The sequence below is a fragment of the Eretmochelys imbricata genome, chromosome 2 (genome assembly GCF_965152235.1).
Source record: "Eretmochelys imbricata isolate rEreImb1 chromosome 2, rEreImb1.hap1, whole genome shotgun sequence".
Classification (NCBI taxonomy): Eukaryota; Metazoa; Chordata; order Testudines; family Cheloniidae; genus Eretmochelys; species Eretmochelys imbricata.
Genome location: NC_135573.1, coordinates 153,347,979 through 153,366,542, shown reverse-complemented (window position 1 = coordinate 153,366,542; position 18,564 = coordinate 153,347,979). Strand labels below are relative to the sequence as shown.

Sequence of the window (18,564 nt, the reverse complement as noted above, 5' to 3'; positions counted from 1 at the left end):
TTGACAGGGATTGTGGTCTAAAAGTTGGATCACAGGATTGGGAGAAAGAAAAGGAGTACTTGTGGCACCTTAGAGACTAACCAATGTATTTGAGCATGAGCTTTCGTGAGCTACAGCTCACTTCATCGGATGCATACCGTGGAAACTGCAGCAGACTTTATATACACACAGAGAATATGAAACAATACCTCCTCCCACCCCACTGTAATAGCTTATTACCAGCAGGACAGTGCGGTGGGAGGAGGTATTGTTTCATATTCTCTGTGTGTATATAAAGTCTGCTGCAGTTTCCACGGTATGCATCCGATGAAGTGAGCTGTAGCTCACGAGAGCTCATGCTCAAATAAATTGGTTAGTCTTTAAGGTGCCACAAGTACTCCTTTTCTTTTTGCGAATACAGACTAACACGGCTGTTACTCTGAAACCTGTCATTCTGAAAGGATTGGGAGACAGATTCTAAATTGTGGTCTACGTTCTGCTACTTGACTCCCAGTGACTTGGGGCAAGCCACTTAACTTTTCTGTACCGCAGTTTGTCGTTCCATAAAATGGGTATATTTGGCCTTACGGACATGTGCAAATGAATGTACAAAAATTAGTAATAATAAATGATTTGTGGTATTTTTGGTGTTGAACAAATTAAGAAGAAAGTGAATTGTCAGAATTCATACATACACTGTTGTCATCTTCCAGGGTTTAGTAGAAAGTTTAAGCGGGAAACATCCTTACTATCATAGTAACATGTGAGTGAAAATAAAACTTGGAACTACCTAGAGGAAAATTCAGTCTAACTCAGTTGCAAGCATTTAAAAAATCATGCTAATATTTTAGGGTGGTGTCATTTTGTTTTTTGTTTCCTTTCCTTCATTTTCAGTGGTTTTGTCCCTGTACTTACAGGCCTCTAAAAAAGAACACGCAGCAATTATTTTGTGGAGCACCACTTCTTGGAAGCAGCTGCAAAGCTTGTCTTTTCACAATCTGACTGTTACTCAGATGGCATTTTCTCCTGATGACAAATTCTTATTAGCAGTTTCCAGAGATAGGAATTGGTCACTGTGGAAAAATCAAGATAACAAACCATTGCAATCAGGTAAGCTACATGGCATTGGTGTATCCATTCAAAAAGAGGTGTTGAAACTAGTAAACAAGTTTAGCTTTTAAAACAATTTTAACAATAAATTAATAAGGTTCTGTTATATCTCACTGTGACATCTTGTTATACTTTTATTTTTTCACTCTTTAGGAAACAGAGAATTGTTCACATGGTTCTTTTTAAATACTGTACATTTATTGTTGTATGGAGCAGTCACAAAGTAGATTAAAATGTAGAAAGCTAGCCATAAACATATCAGTAAAATAAATACACTGGACCCTTGCTAGAACGCGGGATTTGGGATCCATGCGCGTATCGTGGAAAAATAACCATGCATTGTGTTTGGATCAGAACAAGCCTGAGGCTCCTTCATTGATTATGAGCACAGGGGGGTAACAACTCTAGGTAGCTGCCTCCTGCTGCAAAGCACACACAGCTTTTTAAAGCATAAAACCACAGACAAATTACACATACTTCCGTATTAATTACCTTATTTGGAATATATTGCAAAATTAACACTGGTCAAAAGCAAAAAGAAGCGTCTCCCCCACTAGGCCCTTCCTGTTGTTCACTGTCTGTTCTTTTGCGGTCAGTGACCTTTCTAACACAATTGTTGCAGTTATATATTTCATGAGCTTGACTATTGCAAATTTGTTCTGTCTGGGGACTTTTCCATCCTGCCCCTTGGTGTCCCTTATGCACAGAAAACCATTGTTGTTTTGGGGACTTTCCACTGTGACTTCTCCTACCCCTTGACACACACAAGCAAGCAGGATCTCAGTTTACGGCCTGCAGGCAATCTTGACCAAAGTCAGGGCCTTGACCTGAGTTTTATGTCCTGTTAATTTTCCCTCACAGTTCCCCCCCTATGAGGCCTCACTTTATTCTGTCATACCTCCATGGACATTAATTTATTAATTTCCTCTCTCTCTCCCTCATGTACTACCTGCATTTCCTCATAAACATTCATTGCTGACTCTTGCCTCCTGTTATCCTAGAGTTTATTGACAATCATTAGTGCCACTTGTTCCTTTACATTGAGCTTAAAAGGTCTACGACCAGACAGGCAATGATAAACACATCTACTACAACAGCAATAACATAACCCCATACCAAACAGTAATAAAAACAACAAAATTTCTATGGCAATAAAACGATGGGGTTGAGATTGCTGAATAGTCTTAGTCACAAAACACAAAGCATCATACTTAGTACATTAGGTAGACTCCCTATAGGCTGTATGAAAGGCATTCTTTTCAACTTGATATATATTTTGGAGAATGTGAATCTGTCCCTGTAGGTTGGAAATTTTCTGAACCTCTGGTAAAATTGAAAGCAAATTTTGGAATTGGTCAGGCACTAGGGTAGTCCAGTTAAAGGGTATTTGGAATCTAAGGGCTAATTGTAGAATTTTTTCCGCAGGCCAATGAATGATATGATTGCCTGCAGCCATGGTGAGGTTAAAATGTACATCATTCAAGGTAGTGTTCTTAACATGCATACAGCTATTATTAGCTTGGAAAAGTAGATGTCCTGTCAGGGTAGTCCCATGTTCCATACCCTCCCAACAAATGTTGTCATGAACAGTGACAACCTCTCCTGGTTTTAGTTTACATACACACTGAAGTTGAGGGGGTTCTAACGGCCAGAGTGTCCATTGGCTTCCAATCCCTACCCAAATGACGGGCGTTATTCCAGGAGCACTGACTACAGATCGGTTGGGCATACCAGGTAGTTCAAGTTCCCAAATGTCTCGGTGAATTATCCAATCCCACATGCATCCTCCCCACGGACCCAGCAGGATTCTGTAGGTGGGAGTCCATACCCCTCTCACCGGCCCGTATGCTTAGAAGGAGCGCTGCGAACATCTGCATTTCCACCCAGAGAATCTGCAAGCATGTCTCCCTGGCCACGGATCAGATGGTACTCCCGAGGTGGCTGTAAGGGCAGAGGGCCATGCCTGATGTTCAAGATCCCTCCGAATGGCCGTGAGTCGGTCATTCAGGAAATCCTGAACCTCTGAACAAGCCTGATCCCACTGCAATGCCTTTCCAGCCCCAGCAATACTAAGCACCGTATCTGTTACAAGCTTCTGGGTCATTACACTGAGGGTGGAAATAATACCTAATTCACCTACTCCTGCTTGTGTCTGGGTCAATTGTGCTCCAGTAATAAGGCCTGTGGCTTTTTCTAAGTGTCCCAATTTTTTCCTCATGTTCTTGACTCTTATGGATACTCAGATTGCCGCTACGCTATTTGCACCATCCCATAGGTGTCCAGCCAAGTCCCTTTTCTTTCTAGGGGAAACCCAGGCCCTTTGCTGTGCTAACCTGATGGCAGCCCCTTTACAGCAATTTGGATATGTAGAGGTAATTTAAAAACTGGATAAGGGCAATGTGAATTTAATGGTCCCTAATGTGGCATTAATTACAGTCCGTCGGTGTCCCAACGCACCTCTTCCTTGTGAAGTATTAGACCACATCTGTTGGCTCGACACCTTCACAAAAAGGTTGAGAGGCATCAGCGCCAATGGCATAAGAAGGGGCATATTACAATATGGGACAGGTTAAATTATCCGTTACTGGGATAATTTTAGTACAGGCAAAATTTCCGGTGCCAGAACAAACTTTTTGGGTATACGTTTGATTATTTACTAGTGAGGCTACTGATTGGTCAAGATCTAGAAAAATATTACTTTCCCGTCCCCACCCTAAGTTTGTTAAGAAGGAGAGGCTGAGGAATATTAAAAGTTTTATCTTCAGGTAGTTTTGGCTAGCTTCTGCAAGCTATTCTTCAAGATTTCGTAGTCTTAATTCACTTAGCTGTCCGGCAATGAGGCAGCAAGGGAGAGGTTACTAGCACAATCACCTTGCTTGGTGGGAGGCTTTATTATGTCCTCAGGTGGAGAGGTTGTGCCTTCAAAGGCACGGTGGGTCTGTCAGCAGACAAAGGAGAGGTTACCGGCTTTTCACCTTGTCCTTCACTCCTGCTGTCCAGAAGGAGCAACAATGCCAGAAGGAAAGATAGACTGATCATCAGACGGAGAGCCATTACAGTGAGAAACATGGGCAGGTAGTCGATTCTCGGCACTTCACAGCGGTGTTGGTAATTAACAGGACTTGATAAGGGTCTTTCAGCATGGGGCTAGGATGGTTCCTCGCTGATGGATCTCTGTGAAGATCCAGTCTCCTGGTTTTAGTGGGTGGCAGGGCTGCTGTATATAAAAAGACCTAACACATTTCGTTAGTGTCTGACAATAATTAAGCATTGTGTTACTCATTAAATGACTGTCCGTCTGAGCCAGGGCCAGTGGGGCGCAGCCAGTAGTCGCATTGGGCACCCTGTTAGAATTTTATGAGGGCTGAGTCCAGTCTTTCGATTGGGAGTGGCCCTCATATTCATTAATGCTAATGGGAGAGCATTTGGCCACTTTAAATTTGTTTTAGCACAGAACTTGGTCAGTTTTATTTTTAAAAATCCCATTTTGACGTTTTACTGTCCCGGCAGACTGCAGGTGGTGGGGGCAGTGGAGATTGTGTTGGATCTGTAAAGCTGCACATAACTTCTTATAATTTGTCCAATAACATTAGGTACACTCTTATTGTTGCTACTCACAGGTATGGCAAATCGTGGTACAAAGTTTTACAACAGTTTTGGCATCTTCCTTTTTACAGGGAAATACATTACTAAAACTAACACATACTTACAATTACAACATTTAAACATTTGAATCAATCTGAACATTTACAAAAGATGCCCAGGAAGGGGGCTGTAGCTCACGAAAGCTCATGCTCAAATAAATTGGTTAGTCTCTAAGGTGCCACAAGTACTCCTTTTCTTTCTGCCTAACCTTGACAGCTTTACCAACATTATGTTGCTGGTAGATTACACACTGTTGGCAGTACTGCTTAAAATATTCCTTTCTTTAGAAATACCCTTGCTGTTTGCAGGCAAAACTGAGGAATTACTCCCATATTTTTCTGTATTTATTTTATAGGCAGGTCAGGTTTCAGTGGCTTCTATCTTTATTATTTAGGTGATTTGCATTAACACAGACATTCTTGGCTTGCTTTTGGATTCAAAGGTATCAGCCCGTTAGAGATTTTGTCTCAAAAGGACACAATTAACTTCTAACTTTTAACTTCTGCTTTTAAACACACATTGATTTGAAAAGGAAAACACAGCCCAGTTTGGCTTTCCTTTGGCAAAGTGACTGTTGATTATACAGAGCCACCTTAAGACTTAGTGTGGGGCACTGACTACAGCTTTTATCTGCTATTTGTTACCAAAACAGATTTAAAATCTTTTCCATTTTTCTGGCTTTGACTGCCCTGCTGCAGCCACAACTTTGGTCTTTATTTAAAAATATTTTAAATCTTGTAAAGCATTAAGTCACCTTAAGGATTAAATGCTAAATACCAAAATTAAATAACATTAGTTTCTTTTGTTTGGCAAAAGTATTTTTCTGTTTTACAATTTTAAAACAACACCAATTCATCTTAAACTTATAAAAGAAAGATTGTACACACCAGGAGTGTTTTTTAGCAAATTTGACTACCTTGTTCATAGTTAAATGATTTCACTTAAATAACCTTTTGCCTGGATTATTTACAGAAATTCCTCCAGAGAAATGTGCCCTTTCGCCAAAGGAATGGCTGCAAAGAAACCAAGAATTTTCTTTTCATAACACCTTCTTTTAACGTTTGTACAAAATTTCACTGCTTAATTTCCTCCAGTAACTACAGAGCTAACCTCTCTCTCTCTTTCTTTTAACTTCCTCTACTGCGTTTGCCTGCTTGTCTGGGCCCAATTCTTTTGTTGCTGCATTATTTCTTTCCATGGGCACAGGCATTGTTTCACTACCAGTGTAGCCAGGAGGGTTGGCTTTTTGACTAAGCCCCCTTTTATTTATTTATACACACCTATTTACATACACACACATTTATTCCCCATATCTAGATGCATCTTATTTAACAATAACCTTAATCCTTTTATGTTCAGACTTAATACAACTTTTTCCTTATTTGAGGCGGTAACAGCCCCTCAGCCCCGGTGCTTTGTAGGAAAGGAAAGTAGCAGGGCTAGGAACAACGGGAAAGGTAGGGAGCACAGCAGTATTAACAGCACAGTAAAATGAGGGAGTTACATTCACTGACAGTAGGAATAATGACTCCTTGCTGAATGCAGGAGGCAAGTACATTCCTCATTGGAATCTTCTGGTCTGGAAAGAAAGTCCCAGTGTGCAGCTTTCTATACACTCCAGTGTTCTGAAAGATGCGTGCATGATGCACCTTCCCTGACTGTGCTGCATTGATGTCAGTGAAACGGCCCTGGTGATTCACTAGCACCTGCAAGACCATGGAGAAGTAGCCCTTTTGGTTGATGTACTCTGTTGAAAGATGGTTGGGGGGCCAAAATTTGGATGTGTTCCATCTAGCGCAGTGCTGCAGTTAGGGAATCCCATTGCCTCAAAGCCATCAGTTATTTCTTGCGCATTACCGAGAGTTACAGTCCTTCATAGCAGGAGGTGATTAATGACCCTGCACACTTGCATCACCGCCACCCCCAAGGTGGACTTTCTTATTCAAAACTGATTTGCGACTGACCAGTTGCAGTCTGGAGTTGCCATCTTCCACACAACAATTGCCACTTGCTTTTCCACAGTGAGGGCAGCTCTCATTCTGGTGTCCTTGTGCCGCAGTGCTGGCGTGAGCTCCACACACTGTTCCAGGAGGGTGGATTTGTGCATCCAAAAGTTCTGCAGCCACTGCTCGTCATCCCATACATGCATCACGATGTAATCCCACCATTCAGAGCTTGTTTCCTGAGCCCAGTACCAATGCTCTACAGTGGCAGCAGCAATCTTGAATTATTTGTTTCCATGGCAGCCGGTTCACTCTCTCTGTTTTGCAGCTCATGAAATAACTGGTGGTGTTCATAACGCTCATCACCAGACTGGTCAATAGCTCAAGATCCATACTGTCAGGCAGAGATGGCAGGTGCACAGTTTATACGGACTGCTGAAAAATGGCATGAAATGAAGTAGGAAGCTCAAGGAATGATGGGATGGAAAGAACTGCATCATAAGACAGCGAGCACGTCCCCGTGATGCACCACAATCCATTCCCAGAGGTCCAGCGGCAGAGGGTGACAAGCTGCACAGTGGGATGGCAAAGTTTCCAACAGCCAGGGGAGAAACAAGGAGGCTCTGCCAAGGAACCTTCAGCAGAGGATTGCCGAATACACGCAGGAAAGTTTCCTAGAGATCTCTGTGGAGGATTCCCAAGACATCCCTATGTACATTAACAAACTTTTCCACCATGGCCCCACTGCATATATGGACAGGCTCTATTGTTAATTTCTGCCTCTTATCCCTTCTCTACCATATAACAAAGTACATGACAGCTCAATCTCCTCTCGCTGTGTAGTATCAAAGCAAAATGAGCACTTATCAGAACTCCCCTCTCCTACATCCTGCATGCCAGAGCCAGAGTGCAGGGCCTGGCTAGACGCCTCCAGAGTGGAAAAGAAGTCCTGACTCACCACACCACTGGACAACCCTGCTGGGCGCTCCACATCGTCCTCCAGCTCCACTTCCTCGTCCACCACTTCGTCATCGGGGTTGAGTCTGCTGGCTGGTGCCTCTAGTTCCCCTGAAGTATCCGCAGGCACTTGGAGGAGGAGGAGGTGGGATCGCTGTCAAGGATGGCGTGCAGCTCCTTCTAGAAGCAGCATGTTTTCGGCGCCACACTAGAGCAACGGTTGGCCTCCCTGGCCTTCTGGTACGCCTGCCTCAGCTCCTTGATCTTAGCACAGCACTGCTGCCTGTCCCTCTTGTGCCCCTTCTCCTGCATGCCACCAGCAATCAACCGTCAGTATCAAAGTTCCGATGGCTAGAGCAAAGCTGCGACTGCACAGCCTCCTCTCCCCATAGACTCCGTAGATCCAACAGCTCTGGTGTGCTCCACGCAGGAGCATGTCTACTGTGAAAAGCTGGCATGGTCAGCTGGGAAGATGCTGTATGAACTGTGCACGCCGAGCAAACAGGAAGAGAAATTTCAAATTTCCTGGGCCTTTAGATGTGGGAGGGGCACATACCGATGTATCTTCAGAGCAGCAGAGTTCAAACTGCTGACCAGAGTGGTCATGATGGGCATTGGGAGACACCTCCTGGAGGCCAATTAGGGCAACACAATCATGCACGTTGTCTATACTGATGCTGCGTCACTCTAACGGGTCGCAAAAAGCTCTAGCACTTGTTGAGGTGGGTTTTTTTATGTTGGTGTAGCAAGGGAGTTACAGCAGCAGGAGGAGCATTTTAGTGTGTGTATCTCCACTGTTTTGCAGACAAAAGTCGACTTAAGTCGACAAAACTATATAGTGTAGACAAGGCCTAAAGCAGCACTACTACGTTAAAAATCACGTTTAAAAACAAACTTTCTTACCTGATAGTACATTAGATTATTAACACTTAAATTTCCATTGGTTTTGTCAGATATGAAAACTGGCTGTGTTGATTCTTCTAAATAAGTTAAATATCCCCAGATTTTGATGTTTGATGTTATCTCCCATAAATAATCTGCTAAAAGGAAACTCCAGTGGTTCTTGGACTGGTAGTTTTTTTTGTTCATTTGTTGTTGTTGTTTTTTGGGGGGTGAGGTTTTTTAAAACATTTCAGAGAGATTTGTGGGGATTACAAAAATGTAAATGCAAGTTGCAAATAAATTAAAGAAATAAGTAAAAAATTCAACATTTTGTGGCTGTGGAAGGCTCTGAGCTTATTCCACAGAGACTGCCATGTTCCTGTGAAACAGGCAGGAAGCTCTGTTAATTGAGATCGAGTCTTTTCCACTGATTTCAGTCAGAAAAGCAGTCAACTTTGAATGTTTTCAGTTAAGTTTCAGCATCTATTTTAAAGTTTTGTGTGAAAGGAAGGAAAAATGTTTTGGTGTTTTACTTTGTAGATGAGGTTAAGATACGAATGAGAAGAAAATCTGCTGTACTTCTCACTTTCCCAAGATTTTTTGCTCATTAACTTCTGAAAGGATGTGTTACTGATGTTTAAGTATGCCAGTCCAATCTATCGCTAATCTTGCTAGCTTGTTTACAGTACTCCTCTCACTGGAGAAACTTCTTTTGTTAGTTTGTGTTACTTTAATAAAGCAGTAGGAATAAGATTGGCACATTTAGTTTAAACTCCAAATAGCACACACTGTTCCAAGTTAAGGATCATGAGTACTCTGTGGGAGGTGGACGGAAGAGATTCTCTTTTCATGTACAAATCCAGAACCCATCTGTCTACAAAGTACACATCACCAAGTCAGTTTAAAGTAAAATTACATTTACTGCCATCCCAAGAAATTTAAAAGCTTATTAAAATTTAATATTACTGCTTTTTCCATTGCAGTTAATGAGAGTGCTTTTCTGTTGTTAAAATAAAAAATTGTTACTCAAGACTGCATGATTCTGAAAATTTGCAATATCACTGGAGTCTTTTGTAGTAAAGAATGAAGAACTGTTATTGGGGTCAGTGACTTCTGCATACATCATGATAAAATGAAAGTTACATTGGTAATATGTACTTTTCATGTACTTTTCAAAGTCACTAAAATGTACTTATTAAGATACTATCAAAAATAAACAGAATATTATAGAATTAGGCCAAATAGAATATGAAAGAGTATTCTTATAGACATGGATACGTTTTCAGAGTGAGAGAAATGCATGCAGAAGATAAAATTGTTTTTGCTATCATCTGGCATTACAGCTAACAGTATTATATTGTAATTAGGCTGACTAGTTATATTTATATTGGTCGCTGTTCATAAATAATAAATATGACAGGCATATGGCTTGATCCGTCCTGCAAAGTGCTAACTACCCAAGTTCCCACTAAAGTCACGCGGAGCTGATGGTGGGATTGTACAGGATTATTTCTGTAGCCTTGGTCCCCTCCCTGTACTGCTTTCAAAGCAAAATAAGAACAGGTATTTTTTTTTTTTCAAAAGATAATTACAAGAATTTTTCTTCTGTTTACTTGCTTTATTCCAGATCCTGTTTTCAGCCTCTTTGCATACACAGACAAAAACACAGCTGTGCATAGCCGGATCATTTGGTCTTGTGATTGGACCCCAGACAGCAAATATTTCATTACCGGAAGTCGGGACAAAAAGGTAACTAATACAAAAGGAATTAACAAAAAGAACAGTATAAAGTAAGCATTGATTTGAAATAAATGTTTTTGGATTTAGCAACTGTATCATATGTACGAATGGTGACATGGAAGTCATTGGGGCTACTTGGATGCATAAAGCTAAGCACGTCCGTAAGCATGTGCAAGATTATAGCCAGTGATTTTGCTTCTTTTTTATTGTGTATAGCAACAAAAGGAGAACATGCTGCATGTTATTTTGTGTATGTGTTTTTTAATCAAGGATTCTGTAACTTGATTCATTCAGCTCTTACAAGTAGACTTCTATTTACCAGATATTGTTGCCAATATATTTAATAATACCACTCAAAACTCTGTTTTTTAAGAAAGATTTGAATTCCTATAAACAGAAGCTGTTGTTTATTTCAGGGGAAAAAAGGAGTTTTAGTCTATCTACCTCCACGGCACAATACAAAATTACTGCTATTCCTGAAGTGTTCTTAGTTCCTAAGCACAGGTACATAAAAGATCAAAGGGAACAGTTGCTGCTTTTATTTCTAATAGGTCATTATCTGGGGTGACTGTGGCTCAGCTGGAGCCACTGAAAGCAATGGGCTAGGTGCAATCGAGCCTTGTTCTTCAATACTGGATGTTGGGGATTCTGTCACTGCAGTCAGTATCAGCCATGTGCTTGCTCCTGATGAAAGGTATTGTTACCTCGGCATTCTAGAATTCATTTTTGGTGGGTTTTTTCTTTTTACTTGAAAGTGATATTTGTTTTCCACTTTAGTCAGTGCAAGCCTTTTCTAGGTCTGTTACTTGCTCTCTTCTTGGTTTTTTTAACATTACCTTTTTGTTTTCATTTGCATGTTCTTTTGATGATGATAAAATATTGATTTGAAGAGCAGGTTTCAACAGAAAATGTGTGTGACTTGGGCAGTGGTTGTCTTTTTTTGAAGATTGTTGATTCATCCTTTTTAGAAATAACATAGTTTTGTTCCTTCTCAACAGCTACATCGTCGCAGTAGGGTTAGAGTGCGGGAAGATGAACCTGTACACATGGAAGCAGAGTGAGCAGAGACCAGCGTTGACTGATTGGACCAAATGTGTCGAGACTGACAACAGGTATCTTTTTTGGGTCAAGGGGCTCATGAGCAGTTCTCCAGACCGATCCTGTCGTCCAGGTCACGTGCAAGGAAAGAGCTTCCTTTTGAGATCTGGGCAGTATGGGAATTCGGAATTAAACTTATTCAGACATACCATGAAAACAGCAAAAAAAAAAAAAAAGAGGTGTATCAAAAGCTCTGAAAGTTTTTTCAGAAAAAGACAATGTGCAACCGCTGTAACCCCAAGAAACCCTCCAGCAAACCCTGGGAAAAACCAGCATCAGCCTTCCTGATATTTCCAAAAGAGAGAGAAGCTTTTTTTTAAAAAAAATATTATTTCAGGCTGCCATTAGATATCAGAGAAAGACAAAAAAAGGCATAAACCCAGTTTTTAAGAAATCCTTTGATGTGACCTTTAAGGGTAAAATAGGATTGAAGCTTTTAAAAATGTTTTTTAAAAATCATTGTTAAAATGTGGCGAGGAGTAGGAAGTGAGAGAAGGCATGGTGATTCTACTGATCTATGACATCAACCATGGGATCCCAGCTCTGTATTCATTGGGTGTTGGTGCAGGGCTATAGCCGTGCCAGAAAGGCCCCATAGAATCTTAGAATATTAGGGTTGGAAGGGACCTCAGGAGGTCATCTAGCCCAACCCCCTGCTCAAAGCAGGACCAATCCCCAACTAAATCATCCCAACCAGGGCTTTGTCAAGCCTGACCTTAAAAACATCTAAGGAAGGAGATTCCAACCACCTCCCTAGGTAACGCATTCCAGTGTTTCACCACCCTCCTAGTGAAAAAGTTTTTCCTAATATCCAACCTAAACCTCCCCCACTGCAACTTGAGACCATTACTCCTTGTTCTGTCATCTGCTACCACTGAGAACAGTCTAGATCCATCCTCTTTGGAACCTCCTTTTAGGTAGTTGAAAGCAGCTATCAAATCCCCCCTCATTCTTCTCTTCATCAGACTAAACAATCCCAGTTCCCTCAGCCTCTCCTCAGAAGTCATGTGTTCCAGTCCCCTAATCATTTTTGTTGCTCTCCGCTGGGCGTTTTCCAATTTTTCCACATCCTTCTTGTAGTGTGGGGCCCAAAACTGGACACAGTACTCCAGATGAGGCCTCACCAATGTCAAATAGAGGGAAATGATCACATCCCTCTATCTGCTGGCAATGCCCCTACTTATACATCCCAAAATGCCATTGGCCTTCTTGGCAACAGCGGCACACTGTTGACTCATATCCAGCTTCTTGTCCACTGTAATTCCTAGGTCCTTTTCTGCAGAACTACTGCCTAGCCATTCGGTCCCTAGTCTGTAGCGGAGCATGGGATTCTTCCGTCCTAAGTGCAGGACTCTGCACTTGTCCTTGTTGAACCTCATCAGATTTCTTTTGGCCCAATCCTCTAATTTGTTTAGGTCCTTCTGTATCCTATCCCTACCCTCCAGCGTATCTACCTCTCCTCCCAGTTTAGTGTCATCTGCAAACTTGCTGAGGGTGCAGTCCACACCATCCTCCAGATCATTAAGGAAGATGTTGAACAAAACCGTCCCGAGGACCGACCCATCGGGCACTCCACTTGATACTGGCTGTCAAATAGACATGGAGCCATTGATCACTACCCGTTGAGCCCGACAATCTAGCCAATTTTCTACCCACCTTATAGTCCATTCATCCAGCCCATACTACTTTAACTTACTGGCAAGAATGCTGTGGGAGATTGTGTCAAAAGCTTTGCTAAAGTCAAGGAACAACACGTCCACTGCTTTCCCTTCATCCACAGAGCCAGTTATCTCATCATAGAAGGCAATTAGATTAGTCAGGCATGACTTGCCCTTGGTGAATCCATGCTGACTGTTCCTGATCACTTTCCTCTCCTCTAAGTGCTTCAGAATTGATTCCTTGAAGACCTGCTCCATGATTTTTCCAGGGACTGAGGTGAGGCTGACTGGCCTGTAGTTTCCAGGATCCTCCTTCTTCCCTTTTTAAAAGATGGGTACTACATTAGCTTTTTTCCAGTCGTCAGGGACCTCCCCCAATCGCCATGAGTTTTCAAAGATAATGGCCAATGGCTCTGCAATCACATCCACCATCTCCTTTAACACTCTCGGATGCAGCGCATCCGGCCCCATGGACTTATGCTCGTCCAGCTTTTCTAAATAGTCCCAAAGCACTTCTTTCTCCACAGAGGGCTGGTCGCCTCCTCCCCATGCTGTGCTGCCCAGTGCAGCAGTCTGGGAGCTGACCTTGTTCGTGAAGACAGAGGCAAAAAAAGCATTGAGTACATTAGCTTTTTCCACATCCTCTGTCACTAAGTTGCCTCCCTCATTCAGTAAGGGGCCCACGCTTTTCTTGACTTTCTTCTTGTTGCTCACATACCTGAAGAAACCCTTCTTGCTACTCTTAACATCTCTTGCTAGCTGCAACTCCAGGTGTGATTTGGCCTTCCTGATTTCACTTCTGCATGCCCAAGTAATATTTTTATACTCTTCCCTGGTCATTTGTCAAATCTTCCACTTCTTGTAAGCTTCTTTTTTGTGTTTAAGATCAGCAAGGATTTCACTGTTTCGCCTGCCATATTTACTATTCTTTCTACAGATCAGGATGGTTTGTCCCTGTAACCTCAATAAGGATTCTTTAAAATACAGCCAGCTCTCCTGGACTTCTTTCCCCCTCATGTTATTTTCCCAGGGGATCCTGCCATCAGTTCCTTGAGGTTGTCAAAGTCTGCTTTTCTGAAGTCCAGGGTCTGTATTCTGCTGCTCTCCTTTCTTCCCTGTGTCAGGATCCTGAACTCGACCATCTCATGGTCACTGCCTCCCAGGTTCCCATCCACTTTTGCTTCCCCTACTAATTCTTCCCAGTTTGTGAGCAGCAGGTCAAGAAGAGCTCTGCCCCTAGTTTGTTCCTCCAGCACTTGCACCAGGAAATTGTCCCCTACACTTTCCAAAAACTTCCTGGATTGTCTGTGCACCGCTGTATTGCTCTCCCAGCAGATATCAGGGTGATTGAAGTCTCCCATAAGAACCAGGGCCTGCAATCTAGTAACTTCCGTTAGTTACTGGAAGAAAGCCTCATCCACCTCATCCCCCTGATCCGGTGGATCTATAGCAGACTCCCACCACGACATCACCCTTGTTGCTCACGCTTCTAAACTTAATCCGGAGACACTCAGGTTTTTCTGCAGTTTCATACTGGAGTTCTGAGCAGTCATACTACTCTCTTACATACAATGCAACTCCCCCACCTTTTCTCTCCTGCCTGTCCTTCCTGAACAGTTTATATCCATCCATGACAGTACTCCAGTCGTGTGAGTATCCCACCAAGTCTCTGTTATTCCAATCACATCATAATTCCTTGACTGTGCCAGGACTTCCAGTTCTCCATGCTTGTTTCCCAGTCTTCTTGCATTTGTGTATAGGCACTTGAGATAACTTGCTGTTTGTCCTGCTTTTTTAGTATGAGGCAGGAGCCCTCCCCTTTCGTGCTCTCCTGCTCGTGCTTCCTCCCAGTATCCCACATCCCCACTTACCTCAGGGCTTTGGTCTCCTTCCCCCCGGTGAACCTAGTTTAAAGCCCTCCTCACTAGGTTAGCCAGCCTGCTTGCGAAGATGCTCTTGCCTCTCTTCGTTAGGTGGAGCCCGTCTCTGCCTAGCACTCCTCCTTCTTGGAACACCATCCCATGGTCAAAGAATCCACAGCCTTCTCTCCGACACCACCTGTGTAGCCATTCGTTGACTTCCACGATTCGACGGTCTCTACCCAGGCCTTTTCCTTCCACGGGGAGGATGGACGAGAACACCACTTGCGCCTCAAACTCCTTTATCCTTTTTCCCAGAGCCACGTAGTCCGCAGTGATCTGCTCAAGGTCATTCTTGGCAGTATCATTGGTGCCCACGTAGAGAAGCAGGAAGGGGTAGCGATCCAAGGGCTTGATGAGTCTCAGCAGTCTCTCCATCATATCGTGAATCCTAGCTCCTGGCAAGCAGCAGACTTCTCGGTTTTGCCGGTCGGGGCGGCAGATAAATGACTCAGTCCCCCTGAGGAGAGAATCCCCAAGCACCACTGCCTGCCTCCTCCTCTTGGGAGCGGTGGTCGTGGAACCCCCAACCCTAGGACAGTGCATCCCATGCCTTCCAATCGGCAGAGTCTCCTTCTGTTCCCTTCCCTCAGATGTATCATCTAGTCCACTCTCCGCATTAGTACCTGTGGAGAGAACATGAAAATGGTTGCTTACATGTATCTGCGCTGCTGGTACATGGACGCTCCCCTTTCTTCTTCTGGAGGTCACATGCTGCCAAATTTCTTCACCATCCTCCTGTCCCCGCTGCGCAGCCTGCTCTGAATCTTCAGAACTTTGTGCCCATAGAAGCATACCCTGACGTCTGTCCAGGAAATTTTCAGTTTCTCTTATGCAACGCAGGGTCGATACTTGTTTCTCCAGACCTTGAACCTTCTCTTCCAATATGGAGACCAGCTTGCATTTTGTACAGACAAAGTCGTTTCTGTCCTGTGGAAAAAAGACAAACATGGCACATCCAGTGCAGGTCACAACAGCTGAACGTTCTCCATCCATATTATCTTCCTTCTGTGAGCTTCCTCAGGAGTTGTAGTAACTACTCAGAGAAGCCGGCAAGATGTAAGCCTCAGTGGGCTCTCCCCAGGCAAACTCCCTCTGTTAGTCTCTCTGCTGTTCGCCGCTCAGCTGGTTCGCAGCCGACTGGCTTTTTATAACAGTCAGGCCCACTCAAGGCTCACCTGGAACAAAGCACTCACAATTCACACTTTTCAAACAACCAATCAAGCACACGGTCAAACTGTCCCCACAACAGACACTCAAATACTCACCAACACAGCTTCCCTAATGCAGCCCTTAGCGTACCTCCTCTCAGACAGATCCCAGGCAAACTCCCTCTTTTAGCCTCTCTGCTGTTTGCTGCTCAGCTGGTTCACATATCCTCAGTCAGGATATGACTTTCTAATAGTTGTTCCCAAGTCATAGTCATACTTTAACACCAATTCTTCAGTTCGTTTCATTTGGCCTAAATAACTTTAGTTTAAATTCAACCTCCTAATCATCACTGTTGCTCAGAAAGCATTGTAGATAGAACAAGCAGTTTTATATAGTACCTTCCATACAGAAAGCAAACCTAAAAGGATTAGAACATAAGCTATACATGCTGGTACTGCAGTGACTTGGAGGGCACATACAAGAATCATTGTAATGCTGGTCAGGAACATTTCATTGAACCAGAACGTTTCACAGAGACATCCGTTTCCACAAAACGTTTGTTCAGAGAGATTCTGTAACTGGGTGGGTAGAGGATTGGCCTGGGATGTCGGAGACCCAGGTTAAAGCACCCTGCTCTGCCTGATTTGGAGTGATCTGGGATAAAAAACTGCTGTGAATCTGGCAAAGCAGGGACTTGAACCTAGGTCTTCCACAGCCCAGACCAGGGGTAGGCAAGCTATGGCAGGCATGCCAAAGGCGGCACGCAAGCTGATTTTCAGTGGCACTCGCACTGCCCGGGTCCTGGCCACCAGTCCGGGGGGCTCTGCATTTTAATTTAATTTTAAATGAAGCTTCTTAAACATTTTAAAAACCTTGTTTACTTTACATACACCAATAGTTTAGTTATATATTATAGACGTATAGAAAGAGACCTTCTAAAAACGTTAAAATGTATTACTGGCATGCGAAACCTTAAATTAGAGTGAATAAATGAAAACTCGGCACACCACTTCTGAAAGGTTGCCGACCCCTGGCCCAAACTGAGATCCTGACCACCTGGCTGGAGAGAGACATGTCAGTTTTGTGTGAAAATGTTTCAAAAGGTTTGGTTTCCATTCCAATATGGAATGGAAAATTTTGATACCACAAAAGTGGCAGTGAAAACATCCTCCTGCCAGCTCTAAGTCATTATGCTCCTAAGCACTAGCTTATGCATTGCATCTTGTTTTAAGAAGTAAGAAGAAAATTACTCAATGTACTGGGATTATACCCTACTCTTTATCTTGGCTGCCTGGACGTGATCATCAGTCAGAAACCTTAGACTGATATCTTCGGTAAATGACAGCAGTATTTTAGAGAATATTACAGTAAGGGAAGCTACAGTGTTTCTCTGATTTTGTAACTAAAATTATAGATGAACTCCAACCAGAGCAGTGCACTAGAATCACCCTCCACCACCACCATACATTGAGGAAATTGGGATTCACATGTGGATCTGCAGCTGAACATTGTGACTTTGGCTCATGTATACTTAGTCAGTTTGAAAGACGCATCAAACACTGTTTCTAGCATTTCGTCAGCAGTGTCATTTCTGAGCAAGTGAGATGCTTAAGCTGAAACTAATGTGGTGAAACTTGAAATTGATAGCAGTTTTAATTATTGACAAGTGAGAGGATAAAATGTCATTAGTGTTGTTAATAACCCTAGAAATTCTGGAGTGTTTAATACCTGCAGGTCGTGACAAGTCAATATTTCTCAGCTGGTAGTACTGAAAGGGAGTGCACTAATTAGATAAAATGATGATGTTTAGCTGAGAAGTCCAGCTGAGTTTGACATTTTGAAGTTGGTGTATGCATTCTTTTTTTCAATGTCTTCTGTCTTTGTTGCAGCCAAAGTCACACTCTTGCTGTCAAACGGCTATGCTGGAGAAACCGGGTGGGCAGAGCTGGACATAACGACCAAGACAACAGTGAATGGTTGCAGCTTGCAAGTTGTGGAGCTGATCACTGTGTAAAGATACTAAATGTTAACAGGTGTGCTCTTTAGCTAAGGCAGCAGACCCAGCTGAGCCAAATGAATCTATATTTCAGTTTGTTTAACCTTTTGATTTTTAAACTCCATTTTCCGTTGTGAAAACAGGAATGTCTGACAACTGTATTGATCTAATTTATTAAAGTATCTTGAATAATAGCACCTTGTAGTGTCTTGAAGTGTTAAATAATTATCTTATCCAGCAGTATTAGGAAGTTTCAAATACATTGGGTATTCCAGCTAGTAAATATTTTGGAGAGTGTGTGAAATAGATGGGGGAGTTCCACTTTGTATAGAAATGGTGGCAAAGAGACAATGTTTCTCCACTCTGCATGGAGCTGGATAAGCAGAGAAAATGGTACCTCTATCATGCAGTTGAGAGGGAAGGAACTGTTTGTGTTTGGGCTTCAAATGAAGTATCAAAATATTTCAAACTTATTACAGTAACTC

At 42.8% G+C, this 18,564-nt stretch overlaps 1 protein-coding gene across 2 annotated transcripts in view; it reads left to right on the top strand.

Annotated features, from left to right (window-relative positions):
- ELP2 (elongator acetyltransferase complex subunit 2) overlaps positions 1–18,273 on the top strand; it is a 117,679-nt gene extending 99,406 nt beyond the window's left edge. Inside the window, exons 18-22 of one of the 2 annotated variants that reach the window (XR_013345239.1) lie at positions 897–1,089; positions 10,144–10,265; positions 10,673–10,760; positions 11,255–11,368; positions 17,973–17,989. Coding sequence is in view for 1 of the 2 variants with exons in the window: in XM_077810843.1 (XP_077666969.1) it covers positions 897–1,089; positions 10,144–10,265; positions 10,808–10,950; positions 11,255–11,368; positions 17,973–18,129 (729 nt within the window). In the remaining variant the exon portion in view is untranslated. Of the gene's footprint in view, positions 1–896; positions 1,090–10,143; positions 10,266–10,672; positions 10,761–10,807; positions 10,951–11,254; positions 11,369–17,972 lie in introns of both variants that reach the window. The other variant, XM_077810843.1, reaches the window with a different exon arrangement.
- The last annotated feature ends 291 nt before the right edge of the window (positions 18,274–18,564 follow it).